We start from the raw sequence: 20112 nt of genomic DNA on the forward strand, positions 1-20112 counted from the left end.
ACTGGTGTCACGGCAGAAGCCCAAAACAAACAAAAACACAAAAGTATTGTTTAAAGAAAATGAGATTTCATCTTTCGCACAGCCACTGGAAATAGAAATATAATTCAGTCAAACTTGCAGACCAGCGTCGGCATCGTGGGCCCAATAATTATACGTTTGTAAACAACAGCTCTTGTTTATTTTCAAATTGCGGCATACATGTGCAAATCACTGTACAACAATATTTTGTGGCTAAATTTAATGTAACCCTTAAAAGTTGTTCTGCCTTATCTTCGGAGGACGTGGTATGGCGGCAATCCAGGTTTGAGTTTATGCATTTCTTGCATCTTTCTTGCGACTTTTCTTCTTTGCTCAGGAAATGTGCTGTACCAATCCAACTCAAAAAGGAACATTAATATATAATACATAATATACTCAACACAATATATTGCAGCATGTTAGAAAAATAAATACAAAATATGTGCAATCCCAAAATGAATATACAAAAATGAATGTGCAGGGGTGCACATACTTTTTTTCATGCAGTACTCGCATGAGTACCAGGAGGTTGTCTTTGGTACTCACCAGTGATCCAACATATCACAAAAGTCACGGTTCCGATCAGTCATGGATTTTGAGTCACGGATCGGGTTGTTTTTTTTATATATGCAAAAAAAAAAAAAAAAGGCTAAATAGAACTTTGGCTTCATTTATTTTATAATCTAATATGGCCGTTTAGGATTTAAGAACACAATTTAACGAAATTCTGGTAGTGTATACATTTCAAGGTATCCTGAAAAGACATTTTGAGCTGAATGTTTTCTTACAATTACTAGGGAAACGTGTTGTTACAAATTCAATTAAAATAAGTTTAATTTGTATTTTTTTTTCATAATGAAAATTACTTGAAGTGCAATTTAAGGCACCTTTCTGAAAACATGGACAGCACATTATAGAGTAATCTAGGACCACAATATAGACAAGTTTAAAAAAAAAAAGTAAGCCAAGAGGCAGCTGTTGATTTGTGACCAGCTAATGATAACAGCTACCAGGCACTAACGCCGGAGACTTGTGCCGGTGCTGGTACGCATCAGTGATTTCTGTTGCGCCTGCGTACCAGTTATGTGCACCCCTGATCATGTGTTACATTAACAATGATGAACTTTTATATATGGTGTTTTTATTGATTTTTGTGAATATGTGAATTGTCTCCTATTATTACCTAATGACAGATATCACATTTTGAGCTGCAGTAAGTACAATGGGGCAGCATGGATCAATGAAAGAGTGGTCGTTTCCCAACCCGGAGGTTGTGGGTTCGATCCCCGGCCATGGTGACCATGTCATCCTTGAGCAAGATACTGAACCCCCAGTTGCTCCTGATGCTGCGTCATCAGTAGGTAGATGATGTACAGTGTAGAGCAATTCGAGTACCCAAGGTAGAAAAGCGCTAGGTAAGTGACAGCCCATTTACCATTTACCGGTCGGTCTACCACTGCCAACTGAGAATGAGAAAAGGTGGTTTACTAGCAGTCAGAATCTAAACATTAAGTTTTATTTGATATAATGGTGATTTATGCCACATGCATCACCCGAATGAGTACAGGTATGTCATTTGTGGAGGGCCCTTTACACAGACGGTAAGAGAGATACAGCGTCTACCGCTGTTATTGCATAATTATAGTACATTTGTCTACATATAGACATATAGACAACAAATTCAGACGCAATCTTTTGACAGTGACCGAAATTTTCCTACACGTGATAAATGTATTTGATGCGGGAAAATTAAAATAATTAAAATCACTACATTCAACAGAATTTTTTTCTTCAAATTATGACTGACGCCTGATACATACTGTATAGATGAAACAAAAATGTCAAAAGTTAAAGCTATACTTGATATAAAACTAAGAATTTCTTGAACAAAAAAAAAACCTAACATAATTCATACATTGCTATTACTTCCATACATGACTTTTGGTATTGAGTAAAACAAATACTTATCATATTTTTAAACTACAGACTAGAGATCATCAGTTATTAGTTATTTATGAATGTAAATACTTTAAACTTTGATGGCAAATTACTTGTGAATAATTATGAAAATGAAATCAAACTCTGCAGTTTATTTTTTTTCAAAGGAATGCCAAGATCAAAAGCATAAAAGTATAAAAATTGACACATTTGCTGAATTGTTTTTATAGAAATGATTTTTTGGTTTCTCTTCATGACTTAATTCTACTCTGATAGTGAATCTTGTGATGTGGTTTCGCTTGTCATTAAGTTTATTTGCAGAAATGTTTTGTGTCGAATGGGTGTAAACTCGATAAATTGTAGCGTCACCCTACAGCTTTTCGATTGGCTTGTTTCCCTGGGAAATAAAAATATGTATACAGTATTTTAAATATTTTTTTCCCCCGTACAAAAATTGTTATACGGCGTACACAATTTCAACTATCATATCAAAAAACATAAAATACGGGGAAAACGTATAAGTTGACAGGTATGATACTGTTTTTTTTGTTTTTTTTATACATAAATATTCTTCATTCAAAAGTCAGCCAGAACTTCTGCTATGGGTTCATCTGATTCTCATCTCCAGTCTACCATCACTCTGTGCAAGACCTGGTCCACAAATGACACTTTCCACTAAACAGACAAAACCTTTTTACATCAGATTTCTCTCCAATATTCCACTTTCTGTTGTGTGCCAATACGTGTATTACTGTGTTACCCAGCACCTCAAAAGTCCAGCTGTGAAGTACAGCCATTTTAACAACTGTTAAAATTAAAAAAAAAATCAAATTGAAATACACACACACATATATATATATATATACATACATATACACCTATATATACACCTATATATATATATACATATACACCTATATATACACATATATATACATACACACATACATATATATATATATATATATATATATACACACACACGTCTTGATTTTCTTCATTCCTCACATATTCCTAGTTCCTGACAAAATAAAAGTCCAGACTACGCAGGCCGGAGTCCCCTGAAGAGGCACATAGCCACAGACATGGCAAGAAGCTGAAGAAAAGAAAAGATGCATTTTAACCTGGATTATTTCATACCCAACCCTATCACAAACATAATGAAATGGCATCTGAACTTTAGTGAGTCAAGATGTGACGTTTGTGTTTGTATACAGCGACCACCACCAGATGGTGAGCTTTCCACATAAAAATACTGATGCTGACATTTTACCATTTGCAACTTTTCTGGACAAAAAAAAAAATCTTCAGTACATAGCAAAAGACACAGCAGAAAGACAAACTAAAATATCTCCATACCTCAGAGATCATCACAAGAACGGTCAATACTGCTATTACATAGACGTAAATTTTGTTGGCCTCGTAGATGCGGTCGAAACAACCCTGTGGACACACAATGAGAACAACAGTGCAGCAAAGGGTCAATAAACCGTAAACTTGCAGAACTGTCTGGACAAGGGGTCACCAATGTGGTGCCCGTGGGCAACAGGTAGCAGCGAGAACAGTTGCTAGGCAATGCTTAAACAATGGCCGGCTCATTTGCTTTTTTACTAACGAACAGCTCCAAATATGCAATGGAGCACAGTACTTTGATTAAAATGACCATTCGTGCACTGTATTTGTAAAATACAGAATGGAAATACAAATGCTTCTTCAAAATCGCCTATTAGATGAGTTGCGCACACTGGGGATAATCAGTATAATCCGGATCCACCATGCTAGTTAATTTCACGTTTCAAGTGACATATTTCATCCAAATTTTTACCTGTTACACATGGTGGGTTTGTCAGAAGCCTAGATTGACGCAACTTCAAAATGTGCAAGAAAGGTGCATAAGAAATTAAGTGAAGCATCAACAGGAGAATATGCCCGTAGTGATTGCGCTAGTCAACAGCAAATTTTAATCAGAGATGGATGGCTTTGTGTGTCCCTAGGTTTATTTTTGACACTGATTTAAAAACTGTTTTTCAAATCAAATCTGGTTTTTGAGAGTCATTTCTTGGATTTAAGGTCAATTTACCAAATCTTGCAGTAGATTTTACTGTGTGTTGTCATTTAGAGCTCTGACATTTCAGAAAAAAAATCCACCTATTCATGAAAGACTACACATCAAAAGTAGTCCTATAATCCTGAATTATAGGATTTGGACAATTTTCAGTTAAAGCGGAAGTCAACCCACACATTTTTTTCAAGAATGGCCGCACCCAGAGATGGCTAAAAATGAGTGCATTTTGCTGCATATTCTTGAAAAAAATGTGTTTGGGTTGACTTCCGCTTTATACAAGGTATGAAAATAAATAACCAAAATAGCTGTCCATTATTTGAATAATGGATTAGTTGTCAATCTACCAGTTGTTGCACCTCTTAATGTACTGCACCATTGCCAACAGAGTTAATAGAAGTAACTTTGGTCCAGCGTGCCTATCTGATATTGACAGAGAAGCTAGGCGGGAGGAGGCAGAAATATTTTGGGGAAATGAGACTCCACTCCTCGTTCTCATTTCATGTTTCAGGTGAATACGTCTACCAATGACGTCACGTCACTGCCGCGCTTACTAAATAAATATGTGCTGAATTACTACCATCACAAATGCGAACCAGGTGCTGCTCGAGGTGCCGAGGACCAAGCGGAGCCTGAGGGGGGAATCGAGCCTTTTCTGTTGCTGGTCCTTCCCTCTGGAATGACCTCCCATTGGTTGTTAAGCAAACCCCCTCTCTGTCAATTTTTAAAACCCAGTTGAAGACACATTTCTTTTCTCTGGCTTTTGATCAGACCTGAAATTTTTGGCTCTTTTCCGGTGTCAATTGTATATAGTGTTTTATGTTCATTTATTGGCTTTATTTATTTATATTTTATATATTATTTATATGGGCGGCACGGTGGTTAACTGGTTAGCACGTCCGCCTCACAGTTCAGAGGTCGTGGGTTCGATCCCGGCTCCGGCCTCCTTGTGTGGAGTTTGCATGTTCTCCCCGTGCCTGCGTGGGTTTTCTCCGGGTTCTACGGTTTCCTCCCACATTCCAAAAACATGCGTGGTAAGTTGATTGGACTCTCAAAATTGCCCCTAGGTGTGATTGTGAGTGCGGATGTTTGTCTCTGTGTGCCCTCCGATTGGCTGGCAATCAATTCAGGGTGTCCCCCGCCTACTGCCCATAGACAGCTGGGATAGGCACCAGCACGCCCCGCGACCCTTGTGAGGATAAGCGGTATAGATAATGGATGGATGGATATTATTTATATCTACATTTATTAATACGTGTATCACAGCCTTTTAGTTTTTTTTATTTATTGTATTGTTTGTAAAGTGCTTTGTTTGTATACAGCTCTAGCTGTTATGAAATGCGCTATATAAATAAAATTGTATTGTATTGTAATGTTTCAAGTGGGATTAAATTAAAGTGAAACATAAAAGTATCACTGTGACTCTAAATGGAATGGCATGGTCAATTCCTTACGTTTTTTTTACTGAAGAGATTTAGGTTTCAAATCAGAGGATGATCGAGACTAAAGTTCAGGATTCCAAGCTGGTATTTACATTTAATATGTGTTCAACTCGGGACCGGGCACCTTTTGCTTAAAGCCATCCGCTTTTAAATACGTAATCAAGAGTATTGGAATAGACATTGAATTAACGTAATTATATTCTGATAATTACAGGTTACCTGTTAAAAAATGTAGTGTGTAATGTAATACAAGTACCATAATATTAAAGTAATGCAAGTTGATTACTTCTAATTACATTTGGATAAGTGCAAAACACAATAGGCACATGAGGAAAAAAATATATATATATCGCTACAATATATATTTGCATCCAGTGGACCATAGATACGTAGATAGAGATAGATAGAGATAGCGAGATAGATAAATAGAGCTGGATGGTTGGATTGATTCATTGCTTGATTGAAGATCATGTAAAACAATTGTTTATTTGCATGAGGTTGTTTTCGAACTGTCCCTGAAGGTAACCCCTCATATAGAAGGATGCCTCTCCGTGGCTTGATTGACAGTCAGATAGACAGACAGACTGATAGATAGATGACAGACACAGACAACAGACAATTCATCCCATGAGGGAAAGTAGATTTGCTTGCTCCATATTGTTGTTACAAAGAATGAAAGGGGAAAAGGATGACTAAATAGGACAAAATAAGCTTATGAAGGCAACATTTACTGCCAGTAGCCTCCACACTCACTCACGCGCATACCTGCGCCCACACGCACAGTAATTATGATACAATAATGACATCAACCGCGAAAAAAACTTCTCAGTGACAAGTTTAGCCATTTTTGTTGTTAATGTGGTGTTTCAATACTCACGCTGTGGGTGGCTTGTGACCGGGGTGTAACTTTTAACTTACGTTAGCAGTGCAGCTACCAGCTATAGAGCAGCCATACTTAGTAGTCCTCACGACAGCTCAGCTTTTCTTTGTAAATGTTATAAAGATAAATCAGTCCTTCAGTGAGTATGTTCTAAACAGTGAATACTGATCACCACTTCCTGCTTTCTTCTGCACTGCCTGCTTTCATACTGGTAATGCTGGTACAAGCCTGCCCTTACTTGCAGTAACTACTGTACATCAATCCTGCGACCATACCATTGAGCCCCTAAGGTGACATGGAAGTAAAAGAAAAAAAATGTTCCCTCGCAAAACACTTTGCGTTCCCTCCAGAGTTTTGCGAGGGAACACGTTTTGTTTTAAATGCGTGTTTATGTACTTCCGGATCAGTTTGGCAGCTAGCCTAGCCTCTAATGCTAGTTTGAGAGACGAGAGTACGTCGGAGGCGGCAAGAAGAGGCACTTGGGACGCTCCTTACAGTCAAGAGATGTCCCCTTTTGTTTAACACTCGCTTCAGATGTCTCGTGAAACCGTGCTTAATAACAAGAACTTATTTTATATCTTTGCATTTCAAGCGAATTTCAAAGTAATTCAATTAAACTCACCCACGGGTGAAAACGCTCCCTTTGTTGCTTTTGTTTAGCCGTAAGACATAAACATCGTGCACACGCATTTTAAACACCGTACACACGCATTAAAAAAAAGTATTCATTTGCAGAAAAAAATGTGTTATCTTGCTGTATATCAACATACAAGAGGCCCTGGTCGGATTTGGAAAAAAAAAATCTTAATTGTACTGCTCACTTTGCATGAAAAAACTCTGATCATGTCGCATATGGACAAGAAAATCTGAATTGACTTTCAGCGTGACCATTGAACAGGTGTTACCTCGTCGTGTGCATTGTCTTCGACACAATTGTCTTCAACGTTCAGTTTTTTTACAGGACAGCAGGGAATAGGAATCGTTGTGTCCTTATAATCGCCGGGGCCATCTATGCCACAACACTTGAACTGAAATGAGACGAGAAGAGTACAACAGAAGCATTTATTACTGTGTTGGTCTGGCTTGTGATCTGTCTTGAAATATGAGCCCCACTGGCTGGTTGTTGGGTATGGTGTGCAGTGATTTGAAATCTACTTGGGCGGGTGGACGCCGGCGGTTCGGGGTATGGGGGTCATTTCGGTATGGGTGGGGAGGATTTTTCTATTTCTTTTTAGACTTCATATCGTGCATTCTAGTGATTTTTCAGATTAAAAATTGTTACCACATTACTCAGTGACACCACGTTTTTGCACTTAATTTGTATTCAAACAACAAAATAATAATAAAATAAGGCTGTCATTGGATCGTAAGAAAAAAACGGATGGGGACAGCGAACGGCGGATGATAATTTTGCGAAGGGTTTAAATCCGTGCAGCGAAAAAAAAAAGCCGTGCAGCGGGTGGGGTGATGAGCGGGTGTCTTGTTCAGTTAACTAGCTGAATATTTGGCAGCAAACGGTTGTACCCTAAAGCTGCGAATTAAAACTACCGGCAAAGCGGGTAGGTGTGGAGTGCTCCGCGAGACCGACCAAATCAACACTTGATTAGAATTTATTACATTTGAAACAATGTGTTCATAATAAACACTTTCTTATGACTTAATTATTCTAAGGCAAATTTTAGTTGGGCGCCCAGATTAGAAATAAATGTTCTGGCCAACGTTGGCGTAGTTACTGTAGAAGAGGCGAAGAAACTTCTCCTCCGCCAGCGAGTGAGCGAGCGAGTGCACCTGATTGTTGAACGTCGGGTAGGAGCTCCGTTGTAGAGGGTGGCTGACTGCTGCGATCACGGTGGATTCGGAAGACGCAACTGATGCACACAGCCTGCCCCATGCAGACTGCGCCACACCGCGAATGGCTACGGGTGTCCTCTCCGTGGTGTGAGTTAGCTTAGCTTGCTAACTCGGGATCGTCTCTCGGCAGGCCGCGGGTGTGGGCGCCAGATGTGCTCAGGTGCAAAATTGTCTCGGGGAGGGCCTACCCGCGTGCTGATGACGTCACGCTCTATAACGTATTTCTACAATATATAATTCTTTGTCACAATGTTTGTTACCCATAGCTGTTGTATTTTTATATTCTGTGTTACCAAATTAAAATATATATATATATATATAAAATTGCTTCGTGTCACATTAGCGAGACAGCTCTTACGTCACTTCCGCTTATGCCCCGCGAAGAAGCCGCTACCTGTTTAATGAAATTTTTGCGTTTCTCTTGCCGAACTGGCAACGATTTCGTGGTTGACTCAGACTGCAAGATTCCATGTATATAATGTGAAGAATTACTTAATAAAACGTGTTTTCCCTCCGATAACCATGAACCACAATCCGATTACCAACGCTACGAATTCAGTGGGCACGTAGGCCACCGAAGGACGATACTCGCAAAAGTGGCAGTAATATACTTTTATTTTATTTTTTTATTTAGTAACCCAGAACATACAAACACAACAACTAGCGGGGAGACAAACATAGAGGCAAATAAATATATTACATAAATACATTATAAACCGTGACGTCCTCAGCACGCGCGAAGGCCACAGAAGGACCCCGAGAAGATTTTGCAGCCCGAGCACATATGGTACCGACACCGGGCTGAGAACGCTCATTCGTCGTTCAAAGCGTGTTCACTCTGCTTTGGCAGACGGCAACTCCTCGTGTCGTTCGCAAAGGTGGAGGTACTCGCTAGCTTGGAACCTCGCCGACCGTCACACTTCTCCGTCGACTCACTCAGCTGCTCGGCTTCTCGAACATACTCCAATGGAAGGAAAAATGTCCAACTCAACCGCGCGCTCGCCATTTTGGAGAGGTGCGCGGGAAAGCGGCTGCGTAGGTGTGGAGCGCACTCCAAGAGCGGCGAATTGGCCAACGTTTTCCACATTTTTGCTACGCGTATGAACCAGGCTTGAGTAACGGCTAATTAACGTGACATGCGGTATCGACGGTCGCGACCATTTAAAAAAAATGTTTAAAATATATTTTTATTAAGTTCTCTTAAAATCCTCTTGGGCGCCCGGCTGTTTACTTGGGCGCAGCACCCTAGTATTAACACTGCGTGGGAAACCCTGGTGTGCAAGCACATGTGCTCTGGACTTACATCCTGCATGATAGCAGTCCACGCTTTGGAGAACTTGTCCACGCCGTTGTACCTATAATCACTGAGTAACGTTTTTTTTACGGCATCTTTTTTTACCTAGAACAGACAGAACATGTGCAGTATAAGTCAATGACAAGCAGTATCACTGTTTTACCCCCCGCCCCAACAAAAGGAAACATCACAAGATACTTGAGCTTACCGAATCCCACTTTGTGAAGGCAAAAATCCCAATACCTATCTCTGCTAGGAAGACGACTAAGATGAGAATGAAGAACTGCAAAAAGATGAAAGGACAGCAGCAGGTAAAGGCAGTATTTGATTAAAAATCAAACGAAAGTATATTGAAAAACAATTCAAAGATTCGACTCATGTAAAGTGTTTCTCCAACCATCCGAAAAAAAAGATACTACCCATTAATCAAGAGCCAGAATGACACGAGTCACTGAAAGGAATTCTCCACAGTATCAATCTGGGACTGTGCCCAGATGTGATCTGCTCGGGAAAGGCGGGACAATCAGTACAATACCTTGCGCTGATTGGGCAATGCGTCAATTTGTGCTCGCCAACCAATTCTGGCAATGGATGAAAATATCGTCACCGGCATGCGCCTTGTTTTCACCAGCTGTATCTTATTTTCTCGATAATTGCCACGGATGGGTCCGTGGTGTTGAGGGATAGTTGTCGTTTTTGCAATGTAAATATGCGGATAAAGCGGCTCTTAAATTAACACGACGTTCGGTTTTTAATCAAGTCGATTGTCCACCGGGAAATGTTTTCGTCGCAGCCTTATAATCCCGCCCCCAAACACTCTGTTGCTTTGTAATTGGTCTGCTCGGAGCACGTGAACGGGCTTGGGACAAGATGTCTTCTCTGGGTTCTGTATGGAGTTAAAATCACGCCAAAACCTCACAAACACTCAAAACGTGATTTACTCACACCCAACAATTCAAAAAACGAGCTCAGTGTGTTTTGCAAATACAAAACAACATTCACAAAATAATGTTTATGTCTTTTGCACATCAGAAATGTGTCAAACAAATAGATCTTGCCTTAAAAAACAAATACAGTATGTTTTACACCAACAAAATACAAAAAAATATCCAAGTACAAAAACAGGACAAAAAAGTCCCTCAACTAGAAAAAAAAAATCCTACACGTACAAAAAAGCAATTCTACAACTACGGAAAACTAACGTGGTTGTTGGCACGAATTGACCGTTGTCACGTTGAATTTTGGCACTTATTTTCTGCCTTGCAGTGCCACACAAAAATGTCAATAAACTTTAAATGTCAATAAACTCGCACTCCACAACAGCCGGTGGCGCTGTAGAATGTCCCCCTCCAATCTTTCTTCAAATCCGCTAATAGGAGAACTTAGTTTACCCACGGACCTGGAAACAAATTAAGTTTCTCACAATGAACAGCCAACAATATGGCTGTGAGAAACTTAACTGGGTGTGAGTAGAGTTGAGCATTGTGTGAATTTGTGCGATTATGGTTCCGATTCCGGTTCCGAACAATTTTCGATTCAAACTGTTAACAAAAAAAGGGAGTTATTTTTTAACTTCTGTTCTTTAATTTCATGAACCTTTTACTGTTTGTGAACTTTACTATGAATTAGTCAAACTTAATGTGAAGTTCTTTTGTCAGTTTTAATTTTGCTGCTTTTGCTGGTTTTAGATTTTTCTCAAGGTACCATTTCGGTACCGTATCGAGGCACTTTATGCACTAACTGGGTTGATGCAGTTAGCACATGAAAAACACTTCTGTTTGAGCATAAAATTGTTATTTATCATTAAAACACAGTTGCAGTACAGTTGCTGACTTTGTTAATGTTAATGGCTGTAAGTAAATTCAAATAAAGAAATAAACTTTTCACAACCTTTTGAATTTATATTTAGTTTTTTGTTAAAAACAAAAGGCTTTGTTTTCACTGAACCCATAGTATTATCATTATCGTATCGTTATTGAGATATCTGGCAAAAATAATGAGAATCAAATTTTGTCCATATCACACGTTATGAGAAGGAACCAAGTCAACACCGTCATGAAAATCTCATGAGCAAAACTGGAGGACAGCACACGAAAACAATATTCATGGGTACTGTAATGGAAGCTAGTTACATTTCGCAAAATAATCAATTTGTCATTTCAAATACATAATAGGACCTCGAAAAAAGTAATTGTCACAGTGGCAGTAAATAAAACTCCACTGTTGCACAGAAAAACTGTTCCGGCATACAAAAAAGGATACCGATCCTCCATTCTAAATTACCTAGCAGACAAAGAGGACAGATAAAAAAAAAAAGCATACTGAATATAGACCCGCACAAAAATAGCAATTAGACTAATTTCCCAAATCATTGAGCTTGAGCACACAGCAACGCGTCCATAGTATCAATGTCATGCACTTACGCAGAAGAGCAGACTCCTATTTTCACGGTGGACTCCGAGGCAGCCAAGGAAGCCCACAAGGAAGAGCAAGGCCCCAGCGGCCATCCCAAAGTAGAGGAGTTTTGAGAGCAAGCTGTGTGACTCCAACAGTTGACCCACTACTCTTGTGCCCAACTCCACCAACAATCCTCCACCAAGGATTAAAAACCCTGTCACCTGACAATGGGATGTGGGGGGGGGCAGTTGAAGTAGACAAAAAATGATTGCATTAAAAACTCATGGAAATACTGGATAAAATGCACACGAGAGCAGCTCAATGTGAGTAGTGAATAACAGAACAACAATGGAGGTTGTCTCATCACCCAGGTCTTTGATCATGGCACAGTCATTCTTTTGTACCAGAAAAATGACTACTAGTCAGACTGCAGTGTATATTTCATTGATCCTCTGTGATAGCAGACCACATTAGCTGTAGTGCAAAGCTCATGACATAGGTGATGACATTGCCCATTTGGCCTACACACCCAATGGTTTGTGTAATATAAGTTAAGTAGCAAAATACACTCGTTTTTAGCCATCTCAGGGGGCGGCCATTTTGTCTAATGTCGATTGAAAATGACATCACAACTGCTCACAACGACCAATCATGCCTCAGATTCAGAAAACAGGTCAGCCGTGATTGGCCGTTGTGAGCAGTTATGATGTCATTTTCAATCGACAGAAGACAAAATGGCCGCCCACTGAGATGGCTAAAAACTAGTGTATTTTGCTACTTAACTTATATTACACAAACGCAAAATTAATCAGATTGCCGTGTTTCAACTAGTGGGCCTGCTGGGAACATATTCTTGAAAAAATGTTTGGGTTGACTTCCGCTTTAAAGCAACACTCTAGATAATGGATGGATGTATGTGTCATAGATAGGTTTTTGTTGATTATGGCGGCACCATGTGGACAAAAGCGGTAGTGTTTTGACAAAAGTCAAATATCCTATGCGCGCTAGCGCGTAGTGTCGGGAAATCCTGAGCTCTTGCTGGCCTGCAAGTTGGACTGAATTACATTTCTATTTCCAGTTGCTGTGTGAAAGATGAATAGCGATGAGGTAATGAATCTAATTTTGTTTAAATACTTTTGTTTTTTTGGTTATTTTGAGGCCCTGCCATGACACCTGTAATAGCGCGTAGACGTTCAAATCACCTTCCGTCCTTATAGCGAAAGGAGGAAGTGAGTACCGTATTTTCCGGACTAAGTCGTGCCAGCCATAAAATGCATAATAATGAAGGAAAAAACATACCTGTCGCACTGGAGTATAATTTTGGAGGAAAAATATGTTACCGTATTTTCCGGGCTATAAGCCGCACTGTTATATAAGCTGCACCCACTCTATTTTTTTTTAGAACATCTCGGAACAAACCTTAAATAAGCCGCACCTTTATATAAGCTGCACCTATCTATGTTGAAAAGTTTTACATTTACTGTGTTTACAGAACGATTATGAACTGTAAATGTACCTGAGCAGATTCTTTCCTAACAGTGCCTTTCAACACTGCAGCAATGTTGCTGATTAAAACAGGAGAACCAACCAAGAGAAAATAAACAGTACTTATCTTCATTTCACTGCCGACTGCCGCTCCAGTTTGTCAGATAATGTCCACCAGAATCCACCACCTATTCTACTTCATTCTATATATGCACCTGTCTTGTCTTATGTTAATAAAGTCAGCCAATCTAACACACGACGTGCTAAATCAACAATAGCATTTCACATTGAAGCAACAGAACAGACGTAACATCAGCCAATCGCATTCATGTGCACTTCACGGACCTCTAGGAAAACATAAAATCATAGCATTACAGCACCTAATGCAATAACCTAGTGCATGTCACCCTCTCCTGTTGAACTCCTCCACCTGCAGTCACATCCAGTCAATGGGAACTGGACTATAAACCACAGGGCTCAAAATCTAGGAAAAAAGTTGCGGCTTATAGTCCGGAAAATACGGTATTCAGTCGTAATTATCTCTTTGTTCGCTTTCTCCACTCCATACGTGTATGACTGATGCAAGACCACAGCCAGAGGCACGGCAAGTGTCTTAAAGGAACAGTACACTATTCTGGATAGATGTATTGATAGACAGTCAAATTATCTTTTTATCATACTATTTTGATTCCTGATTTAACAAAATATTACATTTTAACCATTTAAATTATTCGTGCATTTTAATAGCTTTTAGAATTTTGCTTTATGTTTCTTTATGCAGGTTACTATAACATGTGAAATGAAATACAGGTAATGATGTGTTCATAATCTCACACGTAAATCGCTCCAGAGTATAAGTCACGCCCCCCGGCCAAACTATGAAAAAAAACGCGATTTATAGTCTGGAAAATACGGTATGCCGTAAAGCAATTCAGGACGTTTGTATTTTTGTCCCAGGGTTGCTCCCATCCTCCTCAAAGTTACTTGGTGTCAGTAAAAATAATACAGACCCCCAACAATACAGGGCATGACAAAAGTCCCATTCAACTACTTGTAAGTCAATGTTTAATCAAAAGAGTTGTGAAAAGTTGTGAACCTCAACAGGGTAGATACATTTCGGTGTTATATAAAATACTTGACAGCATACTTTTGAAGTCGATTTGTGCTATTAAAAGGAGTTGGAAAGATGAACTACAGATGGCATTATCCGAGCAACAATGGGATTTAGTTTTTAAATTGATCCAGGCATCCTCAATCTGTGCCCGTCATGCCTTGATCCAGTGTAAAATATTTTATGAAATACATTATACCAATGCAAGACTATCTCAAATGTATCCAACAGTTAAAGATGCTTGCAATAGATGTGGGCAGCCACCGGCAAATTATGTTCACATGTTTTGGTAGTTTTTTTTTCTCCCCCTTGTGTGTGTATGTATGCTCTTGGGTGTGTTGATGTTTGTGCGCGGCGACTGATTTGCTGCAATGTCTAGTTTGGGCTCTGAGGTGGGTGGGTTGAGGGAGGGGGGGAGAGAGGTCAGGGTATTTGACATACAATTGTATTGTAATCGAACTGGTGATGTCTACTTTGGTTTGTCTTGGTTGACAACCAATGAAGAAAGTTGGAAAAAAAAAAAAAGATGTGAAAAGGTTGAATTCTTGCCCAGTGTTGCTTTAACTGTGCCACCCAGTGGCAGTGAAGAGGTACACATTTTAAAAGTTCACGGACCTTGAAAACGTCTCTTATGTCTCTTATGGTCACTGGGTGTGAAAGAACCGTAGAGAAAATGGCAGTCGCCGTTACAGAGGGATTTTAGCTCGACTCTTTGCACATCCAGGCTCACACTTACTCACCCTTGATTGTTTGATCAAGGCTGATACACTGAGGTGCCAGTCATTAACTCCACACGGTACAGTGTGCCTTGGATGTGTGTCAGCACACTGGAATCTAATGAAAGTGGACTTTAATCAAATCAATATGGGCCCAATTTCATAAGATGCAAATGTGGTTACTGTGGGTCAGTCGCCAGGGTCTTCATTCACTAGACACTAACCTTACTCAAAGCCACATGAAGAGAGATGAGAAATACTTACAACAAAGAAGATGTTCATAACTAACATGAAGTACTTGACGCATGACAGAAGGTCACCCGTCATGACTGTGTTCCTTAGCAGTGGAGGCCCTCCAAACCCCTGTCAAACAATCAAAAATCAAAATTAGTGCCATGCTGCAAAATGTTTGAGGAATGCACCTGATGTTGCATGCCAAAAATAGAAAGCAGAGTTGGCTAATCCAAAACAAACAAACAAACACAACTACTGCTAATCATTGGTAACATTGTCTCATAATAATGTTCGGATGTTGTGTGTTGTTCGCCCAAGGTGACAGTAGTAGCATGTGTGTTTTACTTACCTTGTGCTGGTGCCGTGAGGGTGGGTAGGGTCCTGTGTGGTGAGACTCTGGCCGGCTTCCATAAGAGGCAGGCTCTACGCGAGTGCGCATCTTCTTCCGTTGTTGAATGGACAGAGCCTCTTCTTCAGCAACCTAAGTGCACTCTACTTTTCCTAATGTGAAGGTAGCAATGGCGTATTTTCATTGGAGAAGATTTTGTTTGGTTATTCATAATTGTATTATTACTTTATTGTGGATACAGGACTTATTGTTGCGGCTGGAGCAGATGTGAAAACATGATATGAATTGAGTTGTATGACTGTCACTGCATTTTCCTACGCAGCCATGCCACTCCCAGTCTACCAACAACGGGCTAACTTTAGTGCCTCCCCTGAATATGGACATCTTACTTCATTGACATTGAAAACCTCTCACTCCTCAAACGATTTACATTTCAAGATGCCAATAGAAAAGCACTTTCGATATGGGCCGGGGGGGGGGGCAATATGGGCAAACAAAAAAAATCTGATATTTTTTCCAAAAACTCGATAATTTGACGATATTCTACAAATTATTTCAAACCTGCACTTGCTTCACCGAACAATTATGGGGAGACAGCGTTTGAGAATAGCTCTTGTTTATATTTTAAATTGCTTCACACAGCTTCTCCAAAACAACGATATTCCACTGCAATATTTAACAAAGAACTTAAAATTATGTCTAGACTTACAATGATTTTTGGGAATGTTTGTGCCATTTAAATGTCTCCTATTATTCCATAATGATATGACAGATATATCATGACATTTGGAGCTACGTTAAGTGCTGCCGACAACTAGAGCAATCAGAATGAGAAAAAGCGTTTCCTACAGCAGTCAGAATGAGAAAAAATCTTTTATTCAACATAATGTCTTGTCTTGTAGTTTTTTTTCCCCCCTCGCTGAGTGAGGCTGGTACCCCATCATAGATTTGTGCCACATGCATCACCTTGGAATACAGGCATGTCATTTGTGGACCGTCCTTAACACTGACGGTAGGAGAAATATAGCGTCTCGCACTGTTATTACATATACAACTGTAGTGACGTCAGATTCAGCCGTGATCTCCTGACAAGACATTTTCTGAAATTGTTGTACACATGTTATGTACTTATATAATATTTGAAACACGTTTGCTCAGCTGCTAACAGAGTCACATGACTGGGTCCTGCCAGCTGATTCGCCGAGTGAAGGTTTATCACTTCCCCCTCGTCGTCTACACACACTGATTTGCCGAATGAGGATTTCATCACTTCCTCCTACTTTGCGGACATTGACGGACTCGTTCTTTCGTTTTTGAGGCAGAATCAATACTCGATAATATGAAATTGCACATCGTGAAAGCAACACTGACAATATCGATGACGATATATATCTCCCATCACTATTCGCACGCTACTTCTTTTTGTGGTTGATGGCACACCCCAGAAATGGTGCCCTTGACATACCAAAAACTGCCATTGGTTGTGGGCATTTGTTTGCACATGCATCAGTTGCCAGTCATCAAAAACATGACACACAGCAAAAACAAGGACACAACTTCTACACAGTGACTATGAGCGAACAATGCTGCTCTACATCTGACAATTTAAATGGCAGCCCTTGCCTTGAGGTATATAGTAATAGAAAAGCCTGTTTACAGCAGCAGTATCCTGCCTTTCTGATGGGAAAGTTTTACTTTTGGATGGATGTCAAACTGCAAAATAGGTATTTCCTTCGGAGGGCCCCTATGACTAAGACTATACAAATCTTCTCATCCTATTTTTTTCATTATAAGGCTGCATGATGTTGGCCAAAACAATAGTCACAATCATTTCCATCAACACTGGAATCACTAATTTATTATTAATCACAACTATTCATTATCTTAGGGAAAGCGTCTGCATTTTTAATGCACTGCTTTTCAACAAACAGTATGTAAATGGTATTCGTTGCATAATAAACTTGACCAAAAAAAAAACAATGAATGATGATTTTAAGAAATGCTGGTCGCTTTGGAGGCACTAGCTCTTCCCGATGATGCCCCAAAATCATGTTCACAATTAAACTTCAACTCATTCTGCAAAATGACATGGCGTTCAAAGAGGACCTAAATTACAACTTAGGAGAACGCAAGATCAGCATGTGCTTGGAATTTCACTTTATCCATAAGCTGTAGCTCTCCTACAACTCGAGACATCCCTTCACGTTCCGCCAATGTCAACTAAAAGCTACTTGTTGAATCAACTGCACGCTACTATCGCAATATTGATAACATGAATGGAAGGTTGTTATTTCGTAGAATTGTTACATTTCGGCTGTTGTCATACTTACTAAGTTATCCAACGTATGTCTACCAACGTGTTGTCCTACGAAACACAATGTAATGGCAGCTTAGAAAGAACGTCTTACGCAAAATATCTCAGAACAGCAGTAGATGAGGTCAACTCCATAAGTACAGGCTACCAGTGTTCAGGCCAGTTGACGTAGCGACGTGTGGCATTACGTCAGCTTCTGTGATCACCTTTGTCGGCTCGGAGGCACTGAAAAAAACGTTCAATCTGCGTGACAACATCGTCCATTCATCCGTTTGACGTTCACAGCCCGCGTGCGCTCTGCTATCTTGAATAATGGGGGGAAACAAAGGCAACACGCCTGCGCGTTTTTTCTTAACACGAACGTGTCAGTTACGTCACCGGAACGCCCATTTGTTTGTTTGTTTGCCACTTGGTTTGTTTGTCGCTTGGTCTGTTTTTAGTCTTTTTGTGGAATGTTTGCCCGCTCCGGCATTTTCAGTGCGCACATAATTTGTATTTTCTATGTTCGACCCTGATGGGACAACTGAGGCCTTGTTGTTAATAAGACGTTCTAAAACCGCATGGGTTATTTAGAAGACGGTCTGCCTATAACCGAGGAGCAGCACGGTAAAAAACAAAACAAAAAAAACAATAATTGTGAGCACATCTGCATCACAGTCGAGAAATTCAGGGTTGGAATCTCGGCTCAGACCTTCCCGTTGGGGAGTTTGCATTTATCTCGACATAAGTCCATCTGTCTCCTACCTTACTATATGGCTGTTCAGCTAACTGAATAATACAAATCAATTAAAAATAAATGTTGTGAGTATCTCTCAATCAATTGCTTCACCAAAACAAAATTATAAGTAAATTAAATACTGCCGCAAACGCACGTGTAGGGATGTCACATTTATATGACATCGCAATCAACGCACACCCTGTAATTGGCCCAAAATAAATCAAAAGTAATTGCTTTAGAGTGTTTGTTTTATTGACATACACGTCCTTAAGCATGTGACTTTTTTCCTATTTTTATGTACTCCCAACTACATCTCACACATCCAAAGTTGGAGAACCACTGCTTTAAACTGCGCATCAATGTAAATGTCTAAATTTGCCCCGCGATTGGCTGCTGACCAGTCAAGAGGTATATAGATTGTATATTTTGATGACAGGGACGGCTTCAGAATTTTTTTCTCTCCCAGCGCTTAAGGTGGGCTTGCCTGATTTATACGGGGGCTGAGAAAATAATATATAAATATATTTTAGAATACTACATAAAATGCTGGATGGGCTTGACTGAGGCTACAGCTGTGTTACATCACAATCTTCACTTTCCTGCATGTTCTATGTGCCGGCATCCCTCCGACATTCCCCAAACATACAGGGTAATTGACGATTCTGAAGATTATACAGTGTTGTTAATGATTTTTTCCTTTATGTGCCCTTCGATTAGCTGGTGACTAACCTCTTGCCCAAAGTCAGCTAGCATAGGCTCCTGTTCTTCCGTGACACTAATGAAGATGCTTACTCTAGAAAAGAGACGGATGGATATCTTGACTGAAACATTCACATGCCATGTGCCATATCATAATCATCATCATATAATCATGGCAGAAATCCATAATAGTACCCCACATGACCACCAGAAGCCAGAGCTCAGTAACGAAGGCAAACCCATCCTTCCTTATCTTACATCATTCTAAGATAAGGAAGAACTAGTACGATGAGAATGGCACCGCGCCAGCTGGTTCTCCTTGAGGTTGAGACTCAGCTTGATTAATGAAGTTAGTCCATACTCACTTGCTCCTGTCACCACCACGCGGACAAATGAATGAAAAAAAAATAAGGACACCGTGTCACAACTTTTACTGGCAACAATCAAGCAAATTGAGCATGATTCTGCATAACAAATAACCATCAGTGCTGAGACCATGTTGAGATTGTACAAGTGAAACCACTAGAAGTGATCTCTTCCAATTTGACCCATGGGACACATGAAATGTGTTTTTACATTGCAGTGTTTGCCACTATAACCTCTC

The 20112-nt window shown here is 39.9% G+C and overlaps 1 protein-coding gene across 5 annotated transcripts; it reads right to left on the bottom strand.

Moving 5' to 3' along the window:
• Window positions 1-1512: 1512 nt before the first annotated feature.
• LOC147148884 (tetraspanin-18B-like) lies at window positions 1513-19890 on the bottom strand. Of its 5 annotated transcripts, XM_086028564.1 has the most exons (11): window positions 19874-19890; window positions 19539-19602; window positions 18108-18316; window positions 15778-15929; window positions 15459-15557; window positions 11909-12103; window positions 9694-9768; window positions 9495-9590; window positions 7246-7368; window positions 3316-3399; window positions 1513-3052 (listed from the first exon to the last, which is right to left on the bottom strand). In XM_086028564.1, the coding sequence occupies exons 4-11, from the start codon at window positions 15865-15867 to the stop codon at window positions 2999-3001; spliced, it is 816 nt and encodes a 271-aa protein (XP_085884690.1). In that variant the 5' UTR covers window positions 15868-15929; window positions 18108-18316; window positions 19539-19602; window positions 19874-19890; the 3' UTR covers window positions 1513-2998. The 5 variants fall into 5 exon arrangements, with proteins under 5 accessions (XP_085884690.1, XP_085884691.1, XP_085884693.1 ...); XM_086028565.1 differs by lacking the exon at window positions 19874-19890 and having other exon boundaries at window positions 19539-19686; XM_086028567.1 differs by lacking the exons at window positions 19539-19602; window positions 19874-19890 and having other exon boundaries at window positions 18108-18142; window positions 18240-18396.
• Window positions 19891-20112: the final 222 nt, after the last annotated feature.

Source organism: Filicampus tigris, chromosome 4, assembly GCF_054856515.1.
Source record: "Filicampus tigris isolate MCC_2025a chromosome 4, RoL_Ftig_1.0, whole genome shotgun sequence".
NCBI classification, from domain to species: domain Eukaryota; kingdom Metazoa; phylum Chordata; class Actinopteri; order Syngnathiformes; family Syngnathidae; genus Filicampus; species Filicampus tigris.

Bases quoted from the DNA above. Each gene is read 5' to 3' on its own strand.
- LOC147148884 (XM_086028564.1), bottom strand. From the start codon at position 15,867: ATGCGCACTCGCGTAGAGCCTGCCTCTTATGGAAGCCGGCCAGAGTCT. The intron at 12,104-15,458 runs GTAAGTATTTCT...TCCCATTGTCAG, and splicing joins TTATGAACATCTTCTTTGTT to GTGACAGGGTTTTTAATCCT. The intron at 3,053-3,315 runs GTATGGAGATAT...TCTTTTCTTCAG, and splicing joins TTCTTGTGATGATCTCTGAG to CTTCTTGCCATGTCTGTGGC.